This window comes from Diuraphis noxia, unplaced genomic scaffold, assembly GCF_037042655.1.
Source record: "Diuraphis noxia isolate RWA-SAM2 unplaced genomic scaffold, SU_Dnox_SAM2 contig0004, whole genome shotgun sequence".
Lineage (NCBI taxonomy): Eukaryota > Metazoa > Arthropoda > Insecta > Hemiptera > Aphididae > Diuraphis > Diuraphis noxia.
The window spans coordinates 63,878,182-63,891,150 of NW_028301714.1; the positions used below are offsets into that span (position 1 = coordinate 63,878,182).

The 12,969-nt window shown below is 26.8% G+C and overlaps 2 protein-coding genes across 7 annotated transcripts; one reads left to right on the plus strand and one right to left on the minus strand.

Moving 5' to 3' along the window:
• Positions 1-69: 69 nt before the first annotated feature.
• LOC107163578 (uncharacterized) lies at positions 70-5,619 on the plus strand. 6 transcript variants are annotated; one of them, XR_016191375.1, is made up of 5 exons: positions 70-229; positions 314-697; positions 1,226-1,504; positions 1,560-1,638; positions 4,748-5,619. XR_016191375.1 is itself a non-coding variant. In XM_089225521.1 (5 exons), exons 1-5 carry the CDS (start codon positions 83-85, stop codon positions 4,805-4,807), a joined length of 942 nt encoding a protein of 313 aa, XP_089081647.1. In that variant the 5' UTR covers positions 70-82; the 3' UTR covers positions 4,808-5,619. The 6 variants fall into 6 exon arrangements, 4 of the variants coding, with proteins under 4 accessions (XP_089081647.1, XP_089081649.1, XP_015366533.1 ...); XR_016191374.1 differs by lacking the exon at positions 4,748-5,619 and adding an exon at positions 1,703-1,792; XM_089225521.1 differs by having other exon boundaries at positions 1,567-1,638.
• A 68-nt stretch (positions 5,620-5,687) lies between these two features.
• Positions 5,688-8,383, minus strand: Ho (Heme oxygenase). Its single transcript, XM_015510487.2, has 2 exons — positions 8,000-8,383; positions 5,688-7,167 (listed from the first exon to the last, which is right to left on the minus strand). Exons 1-2 carry the CDS (start codon positions 8,145-8,147, stop codon positions 6,542-6,544), a joined length of 774 nt encoding a protein of 257 aa, XP_015365973.1. The 5' UTR covers positions 8,148-8,383; the 3' UTR covers positions 5,688-6,541.
• Between the last annotated feature and the right edge of the window lie 4,586 nt (positions 8,384-12,969).

Below are 12,969 nucleotides of genomic sequence, written 5' to 3' on the forward strand. Positions count from 1 at the left end.
ATTCTTTTTTTGGTAGAATTAAGTGAATTCAAAAATTGGAGCTTTGCTAATTCAATGTTGTTGTATTACTTTAAATTTAATAATGATTCGTCTACTATGGTTGATTCTGAGTGATGCTCATGCTCGATCATTGAATTTTAATTTTCTAATAGAATTCAGTTATTTTTTTATATTAGGCCTTCTTTCACTGTCCTCTAGTTGTATTTTACTTTTTTGGAGTTTGAAACAAGTAAGTTATTATATTATTATTATTTTTTTTTTTTGTCTCACGGTTTATTTACGTTTATATGTGTATAAATAAGTTTATTTTCAGAGCGATTTTATTGAAGACTTATTGACAACAATTAAAACCATTTTGACAACTCTCAGTTTAATGTTGTATTTTTTGTCTTGTGCTTACAATAGACATAACATACGTTGTTGTTATATAAAATGTTTGGATGTTTTGTCCTACAACAAAAATACATGTTTAAAAATGTCGTCTGTATTTATCATAAGTGGTATGCATTTGTTTTGGTTGGTTGTGTTTTTTGTCAACTCAATAACGACCCAAGAGCCTGCCATCAATCTAGTGCTTTATGCTCAAGATTTTGTCTGTTTCATGTTTGAAATGCAGTTTTATGTGATCTTATTGCTGGTGAAATCATCACTTGAAATGGTCACTCATAGGATATCCAACTTTTTTCATATGATCAAGGTAGAACAATTTTAATCACAGATAATTTATTTGTTAGTTGCACATGATTTGTTTGTTAACTGTTGAATTAAGTTGTTAATTGAGGAAGATTCATAACAATTCTAAAGATATAAAAGAATTATGCTGAAAAGTAATCTAATTAATCAAAATCAGTTATATGAATATTGTTTTTTATTGTTGTTATTAGATTTTGATTTTTATTAGAAAAAATAAAGGAACCGGCATTTTCCCATAAATTGAAATGTGAATCTTGAACTCGGTTTCTTCTGTATTTGTGATACAATTCATGATAATTATAAATAAATATTGTTAATACTAACAGTTCAATTATACATATTACTGACAAAGATCTAATTTTACAGAACTGATACTTCAATCTGATTTAACTTGAAGTTTACTTTTTTTTCTTGGATCACATCTTAAACATTCCTATTAAGTTATTGACATAAACTATTTAATCATCACTTATGTGTTATACCATTGAAAATACAATTTTAGAATATAGAATGTTTTATTTTTTACACACAGGAAAACAAAATTGATACAAAACTTATTTTGCCAGATTACTTTGCAAATTGTTTAGAAGATACTAGATTGTTACATATGGAGATATTTGACATAATGGTAAATGTTAATATAATATATGGCCTTAATACATTAACCATAATTATGCAATCAAGAATTTTGCTAGCCATAAACTTGTATTCATACATAACAAGTTTTTCAGTAATTGATTTTGTAGAGTGTATGGCAACATTTCAAAGAGTTGCATTACTATGTTATTGCTGTGAACTGATCAAACGAAATGTTAGTTCTAAATTTTTGTTTTGATCAAATCGTATGATTACATAAGACTAAATAGTTTTCAGGAAAATATTATTAGAAGTATGGTTAATGAAATGGATATAAATTTATTGCCAGGAGAAAATTATAAGCAACAGGCGAGTGAATTTTTTTTTTAAGTATAGAATTTGTTTTATTTATATTTATTTAATTTTACTTTAGAGACTTTTATTTAACCATCAAGTACAAAAATTAAAGTTTGATTTGGATGCTTTAGAAATGTTTTCAATAAATTTAGAAACACTATTATCTGTAAGTCAAATGAATTAAACTTTAATGTTCTTAGTTTGTTATAGACAGTGTGTTCACAATATGAGATTTCAGTATATCATTTAATATTTCAGCTTATATCATAAGATCGGGGCGGTTAAATAGAATTCCAAACACCAACATTATGTCTCTTTTAATATGCGGATGAAAAATACAAGTTACTTTTTAAAAAAATTAAATTTTTTAGATTCAGATGATTTTTTTTTAACAATTTGTATAAAATGTTTGTTTCTACTTCAAAATTAACAAAGTTGAAGGAAGTTAAAATTCACAGATTATAAATAGTATTTGGAAGAAAACATGCTTAAAAACCCAGTCTATAATCTCCTCCCTGGAAATAAAAACCTCTTTATTTATATTTAAAATAATTTTCAAATATTTTAATAATATTATATACAATTACTTAAATATAATATATGATTAATGAAAAACAGTATGCTTAGTTTATTTTGCCTATATGAATGTTATAATCTATAAAAATACAAAGATGAATTATATTAAACTTACTTAAAGCACGAAAATACATTGTGTTAAAAAATGTTTACATAGTTAAAATTTCTGATATTTGATAGATCGGTTGGAAATTTAAAATATAAAAAACATAATTATTGATTGTTTACTGTATTCGTTATTAAGGGGCTTTTTTTACCATATTTTTATTTTGAAGCTATTTTTCTAGATTCGATTAAGTTAATTAGGTAGTTTGTGGGTACTCGTCTAATATGCTACCTACCATAAAATGGTATCTACCAAAAACTGTATGCGTGTAGTACCTATGCTACATACCGTAGTTATTTTTATTTCATTTCATTTTATTACAGGAAATTACATTTGAGTCATTAAATAACATATTATAGCAGTTTTACAAAATTATATCTTAATAGCCATTATGATATCTGATCCACCAAGACCCATGTTAACTTACTGTTAGATATATTATTTTAGTCTATATTGTGTCTGTGTTATGTTCGTGAAGTGTCCTATTCGTTACGAGTTTTACTTTTTATTTTTTTATTTTAAAATAAACAATAATCAATAAATCAATGCACTATTTGTACGGGCATATAATATTATGTAATGAGGAAACATATTGTGTTAATTATCTTCACAAGAGAAACTACCAGAACTTGGAAGTTGTTCCAAATTAAAATATGATGTTATTTGTAGCGGTACGTTGAAAGAATATCAAAAAAAATAATAAATTGTTGTTAATTTGTTCTTATTTTATGGTAGGTAGCATATTAGACGAGTACCAGTTTGTGTTCTAATACTTACAATATTATATTTTCTTCATAATTTAATGATATTGGAGATGTATAAAATGAACAAGATTAAAATATCGCTAAAAACAACAATAATTTATTAATTTTAATTTTATCAATTTTTGAAACAGAAAAAAAGATTAATTACATTGATTGAAAAGTATCCGTATTTGTGGAAAAATAATTTTGGTAAAGTCAAAAGTATAAAAAGTTTGGTATTTAATGTATATTATTTTTTTTTTAAATCAAATCAATTTTTTATACAAAAATAATAAACATAATATATATCAAAGCCTAAATTGTAATACTCTGATATTGGTACCCATTAAGTACTAAATTATTTGTTAATTTTGTCAAGTAAATCATTATATAATATATCATAATTATATGTCCTTAAACTTTTTGGTAGTCTCATAAAAATAGATTGTGGTTGCTATTAAAAACTAGTATCTAACTTTTATTACACAAGCGAGTACCGAAAGTTTTAAAACGACATGTTATTTCCTCTTGAGTAATTAACAGTATTTACCACCTTAAAGAAAACCCTGTGTACTATGTAAAATATTATGAGCGTAACTAATTCCACCACTAGGCGCTGATGCCTAGCTTTTTGCCATATAAATAAAAATACATTAAATGCTGTCTAACATCTAATAATCCCATTTCTTGCTTGTGAACACATTGTTTATTCAATATGTTAATTATTTGGAAAGTCAGTAGTGCCTATAATTCAAATTATATTGCAGAACAGTTATTTGTAATGTAATTTATGAACATTCCCTTTTACCATTGCCATAGTCTAAAAATACAAAATTTAGAAAATAAAAGCCGTTTTCCAGTTCTTAATTCATGATTTGGAGAAAACATACATTTTGAATGAATGAAATCAATTTTTATTTTCCAAAATACAGTACAAGAATTGTTAAATTTACGGTTTTCACATTATGATATCTAATGTTAATCCTATGAAATAAAAAACATGCTATTGTCGGGTTGCATGTCAAATGTATTAATTTAATGAGCCACTATATCTTGTTTAAGGTGCCATTTAATATTGATTCATTAAATGTTTGGTGATCATTCATGCAAACTGGCATATACTTGTTGAAATTATATTTAATATTTTTATTTGTTTTTATAATATTTTTCAATATGTTCATTGCGAACTACTATGCTCAAGTCAATTGCATATAGGTCAATGATTTTTGTAATAAAATTAGAAATATAATAAAAATATATGCAAGATAATATTGTCAATGGTGGGTTAATTTTGTTTCAAAGATGGCTTGTTCTTAGCAGTTCATGGCCTATAATGAGCTAAATTATAAAAAAATAAAAAATATTACATACAATTTAATTAATCATTCCTTATGAGTTATTACCTATTGGATTATCATTAGTTATCTATGAATAATTGTGAAAACCACATAATAATATTTAGCATTTGCTATATTTTTGAAAATATGATTAATTTTATAAAATGGCTATTCGTCATTTATTTAATTTTTATAAACATTAAAACCGCACTATAATATCTACATTATATTTTAAACTAGAGTTACTAACTTTCTTATTAATTAACATACTGTATAATATAGTACTTTGTATTTAAATATATAATGTATACATCTATATTATCACATAACATTTTGATATATAAATTGATTTTTTTCAGATATTATTAACTACTGCCAGTTACCTTCTTCTATTCAGCCAGTTAAATTTAACTTTATAGAGTTAATAAGTTTAATCTGAATCATTTTGTGTCAAATAATAATTAATATTTAACCCTTTCACTACTCTGAAGTACTATTACATCTAAAACATTTGTACCACTGATCTAGACATAAGGTCGGATTGGAAAATTTTGGCTGTATTATACTAAAAAGTGTAATATGAAATATAAGTACTATATATTTACAGCTTAAAATGTATAATTAAATTGTTAGTTAACAATTTAACAAACAATTTGGAAATTTGATTATGATCTGAACTTAAGTCATGTGAAGACTAATCCACAACTCATAAGTATTCTATTAGGACATAAACTATGAAAATAGCAACTAAATTGTTAGTTCAAGTTAAAGAAATTGCTTAATATCTTAAATATACATAATTTTGAATACCAAAGTGCACTTTTAGAACAGTGTGACCAAACATATGCATTTAGCATGCTGAAATCACTGCGAAAAACATATTATTGAACTCAGAGAAGTTTCAATATCTATCAGAAAGGATGCGAATTGACCAAAATACCAAATTATGTTAGGAGACACAAAATCCACTTTTTACAGTAGTCTCCACCACCATTACCCTCAATCTTAAACAAAAGATTCATGTACAAGGACACCGTCATCGGACTACTGGAGCTCATCAGACACAGTTAAGAATATTGGAGAACATTTGGAGTCAGATCATAGCACTACGTCTTAGTCTAAGCTATCAGTATTCAGTCAGATTGTAACACCACTCACCACTCTCTAATATCTTAGTATTGTATTTTTGTATTAAAATATATATTCAATAAATACACATTATATATATATATATTATGTCTTTATTTCCTGAGTTGATGCATATATCAACAAGTTGAATTATAACAAAATAATTAACAGTTTATAGAGAAAGATTTTTTTATTAATCTGTTTCAAAAATATTTACAATCTATACATAATGAAATAGTACAAATGTTCAACATATAATTTTTTTAAATATAATTTGAATTGACTTAAATTGCATGCAAAGTTGTACAACTGTTATATCCATAGAGTAAAAGGTAAAATAATAATTGATAATATTAGTGTATACTAAACATTATTAAATTAGAAAAAAGTTTTACAATTAAACTAAGTTGTTATACTTGTTGTTACCTTTAGTAGTAATTTATTAAGAAAATACATTTAATTGGTTTAATTTTAAAGGATGTTACCCCTGCAAGAGTTGTCTCCATTTTATACACGTACAACATAATACATAGCGACCTTTTTTAAACCTTTGTAAAATGATCTTAACTTATTTTCAAATAATAATAATATCGTTAAAATCCATAGATAATTATCATACATTTTAATTTTATAATAACTCAATGCACTCTAATACCAAAACTAACACACTATTGTAACTAGCGAGAATATTATATGTAGTATATGTGTAAGACGGAGGCAAGATGTGACGTATTCCTCTTAAAATAAAATAAATAGAATACATTATACAATATACAATAAACTGAATACAGTTGATATATTTAAGGTGTTTCCATGGAATACATTATTATGAAATAAATTATTAAATGTTATTTATTACCCAAGAACGATAAACCATGATAAAATAAAATAATAATAATAATCAATTATACAAAAGTTTCAATAGTTGAGTTATTTAATATAACTAAAATTGATTTGTCAAGCTAAATTTCAAAAATTTAGTTTTGAGTAGCTGCTATATAACTGGTATTTATATTTATTATTGACTAGAATAAAACCATAAGAAACTTTTTTGATACTTTCCATAATAAGATCACTAAAATAAAAATTCCAATAACAAATATAAACTTGATTAACAAAATTTCTGTAGGAACTTTAACTTCTTTAACTAATTTATTATTCAATAAATACACCATTTTACTTTCTTTTAATAATCTAAGTTTGGTTTCGTCATCCAGCTTTTCAGCCAAAGCGTTCATTTCATTCCGTAATTGATTCTTTGCCTCTCTTACATTAATGTCAAAGTAAAATGCTTCAGATCCTTTTCCATCTGAGAAAGCCATCCTTTGTTTAGCCATCAGAATTTGACCACCAGACAAAATTCCCATATACATATGATATATAAATGGCGACAATAATACATGATTTTCATTTTCTAAACATGATAAATAGTTGGAGTATTCAGCCATGGCTTTAGTTGTCCCAGAGTGCCATTTTTCTCCTAAATAATGTCGTAAGCTACTTTCAAATGGCTGTGTACGAAATAATCCATTAATTTGGCCAAATTTATGTAAATTATAATTTTTTTCTTTTTTCATTGCAATCTCTAGATACTGATATACAACATAAAATCGTCGTAATCCTTCTACCCATACTTTGCTATCGGTCATACCTGAAATGTAAAATCATTATTTGTGGTTATTACTGAAGAAGATTTCACCTTTATTTCTAGCTAATACTTGAAGTAAAATAAACCTTAAGATTGCCTATGATGGATTAATGACAGTTGGTTTAAGATATAAGAAAGAAAGAACTAAGGGTAACTAAATAAATAAAATTCATATTAATTATTATCATTTCTTATTTTTTACTGAACTAATAGAAGTAGGTTCAGATTAATACAATTTTTTATTGGTCTACAAGAGCATTTCATTAAATTTAAAATTTACCAGTGCATAATTTTTAATACTATCTCACTCATATATTTAATGATGGGCCTTAGGCATCAATATATTAAGAGCACATAAATTATACTGAACAAACATTTATCATATTCTACAAGTTAAGCATCCTCTTGACATTTAAAAATCTTTAAAAATTAAGAAGTGTGGAATAAAATGGCAAGTTACATTAAATGTTGTAGACTGTAGTTATTAGTTACCACTATTTTTGATACTTATTCAAACATTCATAAAATCCTTTAATGTGTATCCTATTTAGCAATTGTGATGTAGTTTGGCACCAAGTCTTGGTTTACCAACATCATTAAATTTAATAGTGATCCTTTCAAAGGTGTAAATTAAGTTGTAACTCATTAATAATTAGAATGATTACAAATGATTGATGGAATTGGAAACTATAAAGTAATGTTTTTTTGGGTACACCTAAGGGCAACAAAATCTAATTAGATGTGTTGGAAAATAGAGCTTAAATAAAATATTGAAGCAGATATTAAATAGAATATAATAACTCCTTATATGACGATTTAAAACTAAATGTATTACCAATGGTCATTTTTGCATTAATTAAGGCATCACTAATTCGATGTTCTTTCCTTGTAGCCTTTCTCATTCGCTCGGTGAACTTGATTTCTTCAACTGCTGAAGATGGTGGGTTTTTATTATTTTCATTATTTTCCGCCTCAGTTAACATAATTATCAAATCGTCTATTTTACAAAATAGATAGGGTTTAGCTAAATCAGAAATGCTGGATTTTATTGGAAAACAATTATTGATACATCATACAATCATAGATATTTAGTACTAGACATTTTTATAACAAGTTAGAATTTTTATATTATAATAGGTGGTAACACGGAATTATTACAGAATACAGAATAGAAGAATAGTAAGTTCTGTGATAATAATTGTTAAAATCACAAAATAAATTAATACAATGTATTCTTTGCTATTATCACGATTATAGATAATATTTTATCTTTAATAAGCTGGGCTCAGTGAGTTGTAGTACAGCGGCCATACTGGCCCTATATAATAAAAAAAAATTGTATCATCTATGTGTACTGTATAGTGTGTGTACAGCGCTCTGCTAACTTCTACTTACTACTTAGGTTAGGTTTCCTGAAGCAAAATATTTCGAAAGTTACCCTGTGATCTTAATTCATCATGAATAAAAAAATTGATGGGTTAGATCGGAATTCAGTCAAAATATCCAAATCAAAATAATTTTTTCTATAATGATTTTTCGTCGATATGTAAGATGTAACGAGTAGGTATTGACATATACCTAATACCTAATAATCTAATTATATATAATATAATATAGGTACCTATAATAGTTATTTTAATAATATTTAATACAAATTATAATATCATATATAGGTATAGGTATAGTATATGTATATAGTACGATATAGGTAGGTACCTATATAATATTGCAAAGTACGTAATATTATAATCCTAGTAAAAACTGTTGGGAAAAATTAGTGTAAGATCTGAGAAAAAAATTGTTGCGATATTTAATATTTTACTCACCTTCAATTTCCGACGAAAGTGATTAAATAATAAATACAAAATTATTATTTTAAATTCTGAGCGGAACGATTATTGTATTTCATATCGATTTTACAATGGTTTTTTCTTTTTATGTCTATAAAGTGGGTACCTATAGAAGAAAAAAATCTTTCGAGTTTTGCTTTCACTACCATTAGTATCTTTTCTGGTAGGAAACTGAATCTAGTTGATTCCTTGGAAGTTGGAAGATCGAAGGTAAAAATTTCTGGTTAGTTTTCATAAGTGGTCCGCAGAATAACAAAATCAAAATAAGGGAACACGAAACTTTGTATAGGTACGCAAAACTAGTTTTTGTTTAGTAGGTGGTTTGCATTTTTATATCATCCAAAATCCTGTAATGATAGCCATTCACAATATTAGCTCCGACATATTATGTAGGTACACCCATAGATATTAAAGAATTAATTGACCATTTATGCTTGTCATACAGGAATAAACATTAAAATATTTTGATGTTATAGAGGTTTTAACATAAATATAATTATTGTGCGTAATTTTAATTAATTTATGTTAAGATCTCAGTCAGAATGAGAGGCAAGGCAATGATAAAAAACAGCTTTTCTCACTTCCTCATTCCGGCATACTACCCTCTATTTTATTAATATAGCCATGGCCTGATATCCATTGTTTAATAACTATGGGTACACCTATAATAATTGAACTACACGTAGATATTATATATAGCCATATAGGTATATTACAGAAACATTTCGTTATAACTTCCGTGTAAATAAAAGCCAAGTTAAAAATTAATAATTGTAATAATGATTAAATCTTTAAAAGACGTGATATAACCAGTTCTGTAGTACTAAAAAAGCAGAGGGTATACTATGAGTTATAATATTAAACATTCATACTATCATTAGATGACTTTGGTAGAGGATAAATAACACAATACACATATCATATTTTCGGCTTTGTTACAGAACTAAATACGGGCTTTTCTTAAATAGCTTTTAAAAAATTTTCTATAATTTATATTGAAGTAATTATTTTAGATTATACACCGGGTCCCAGTACCATAATGGGTCTTTCTGAACCCCCCTTTTTAGGGTCCCTGCCTATGTCGACAAATAAGATTAATTTTAATGTTAAATACTTAGTCAACATATTATTGTTTATACATGTATAATGCATTATTAATTGCGAAAAATGGGAGTGGTTACTTATTTGTATTTATTATTTAAGTTTACTTCTACAGTTCTGTGTCCTGCCAAGTTTTGTCATTGTAGACTGTAGTTATTTGTAAAATTCTAAAATGGCATTTTACTTAGTTTTTATATCACGTCTTTAAAAGATTTAATCATTACTAAATGTATTTATTTTTATTTTAGCTTTTATTTACACGAAGTAATAGCGAAGTGCAGTTTTTGTGTGATATCAGCTATTTTTTATACAAAATTAATCGAGATTTTATTTAACTGTTTAAAACTTAAACTAACTGTTTAACTATATATAACTGTATAAGATTAATAAGATTAATAATCCAGCTAGTGTCGTAGGCGTTCTGTTGTTATATCTTACATTTTAGCTTTTTTTTTCCATAACTTTAATGTAAACATATTTTCGTAGCCTAATGGCCAATGGTAGGGAAACATAGGCGCAATTTCAACTTTTGACTTGGGGGGGCTGAATATATTAAAAGAAAAGCAGACATTTAAAATATAGAATTTTAAAATTGTATGTCCTAGATTTAATTAATTTTTTTTTTTTTGGGGTGGGGGCTAATCCCACCTCAATTTGAGCCTATGGAGCGGGAAATTGGAAAATCCCCCCTAAGAACAGTCGAGATATTCGTGTGTAAATTGTAAAATCGATTTTGTATAGGTACCATACTATATAAGTCCAAAAAGGTTTAAGGAGAGTTGTGTAAATTATAGTAGTTTTAGACTAGTATTATTTTTCGATATTAGAAGACTCATAGAAAATAAATTAAGATAGATTGGACATGTGATGAGGCGAGAGTTAACAAAAACTTTTTTTGGCTAAAAAACTAATTTGGCAATTTACACACGAATATCTCGACTGTTCTTTTTTTTTTTTTTTTTTTTTATTCAAAAACAATCTGTACAACAAGCACATTTAGTAATTTTGATATAGAATATATACATAGTTTATTTAAAAAAAAAAAACAACAACTTTTAAGGAAGTCACCCATTGGTAACACCTAAGAACTTATAGTCGGATTTAGATCACTTAAGGAGATCTCGATTCCAATTTCGTTTGAGCCTGCGAGGGGGGTTACCTGGGATATGCAGTGAAGCCATATCTTTAATGAGAGGATTAGTACTGGAGTTGAGTTGGGAGTGGAAACGGTGGTAGTGAATTTTGGCGTAGTCATTGACATTTGTAACTTTGAGGTCGTTGTGAAGTGAAAGGTTTGTCATGTACCATGGAGCACCAGTTAAAGTACGTAGGGCAATGTTTTGGAAAGATTGGATGGGGCGAATGTTTGAGGGTTTGGCCATCCCCCATATTTGAATACCATATGACCAGACAGGTCTGATCATTGTATTATACAATAACATTTTGGTTTTTAGATTAAGTTTAGATTTAAGAAGAGGTCGGAAGAGATGGAGTCTACTGTTGGCAAGTTTCCTTTTGTTTTGGAGATGGGGTTTCCAAGTTAAACGTTTATCTAAAATTATACCTAGATACTTTGTCTCGTTCGAGATAGGTATACTTTTGTCTTTAAGTTTGATGGTAGGGCAAATGCCAGGGCGTAGAGCGAAAGTGACTTGGGAAGATTTACTCTCGTTTATACTAATCATCCAGTTATTGGCTCAGTTATCTATAAGATTTAAATGTTCTTGAAGGTGTTGCGCGGCTATAGTTATGTCACTATTACTTGAGAGGATAGCAGTATCGTCGGCAAATGTAGCAAGTAGAGTGTTATCGGTTTTAGGGATGTCAAATGTAAAGATGTTATATAAGACTGTTCTTAGGGGGGGATTTTCCAATTCCCCGCTCCATAGGCTCAAATTAAGGTGGGCTTAGCCCCCCCCCCCAAAAAAAAAAAAAAAAAAAAATTAATTAAATCTAGGACATACAATTTTAAAATTCTATATTTTAAATGTCTGCTTTTCTTTTAATATATTCAGCCCCCCAAGTCAAAAGTTGAAATTGCGCCTATGTTTCCCTACCATTGGCCATTAGGCTACGATCGTTTTTTTTATCCCCCAACTTTCAGAAATCATGTCTACTCCACTACTTCTACAAATTACAATCACCAACTTATAACATATACCTAATAATATATATAATATTTTAATATAAAATGTTAAAAATCAATAAATATTCAATACATAATTAATCATGCTAACGCTATAAATTTCGTAATTGTGTGGCTTATTCAATATTATTATTTATTATTTATTCACTCCCTCAAGTCCTGTTATTCTCTTACCACATAAATTTATTGTGCATTAGCTGTATAGATATTGTTTATTTAAAAAAAAAAAATTACATAGAAATTCTCGCATTTTAAATACACCACAAATTTTCAAAATATTTTGATTCGTTTTGATCTATTTACAAACATATTATATGACATCTTCGATATCTATTAGTTTATTTAAAACTCTTGTCGAAATAAAAAAAAATTGAAAATGTAACACAAAAAAAAGTTCCTCATAATAGTTGTTGTAGGTAAGTGGAAAAATAAAGGTGTGCGAAATTCCACAATAACATTTTGTGAGTGTTGTAGCCTTCAGTGTTGTAAAAAATACTTTTAAAAAGTATTTAAGTAATTACTCAAATACTTATAAAATAAAGTATTTAAAATACCACCCAAATACTAGTATTTGAAATAATTTTTAAATACAAAACACAAAATAAATTTAATTCTGAATCATTCATAATATATAAATATATAATATTAATCGAACATTTGTGTGTTGCATTTTAAGAACATAATTTGTTCGAAATGCTTATCAGTCAT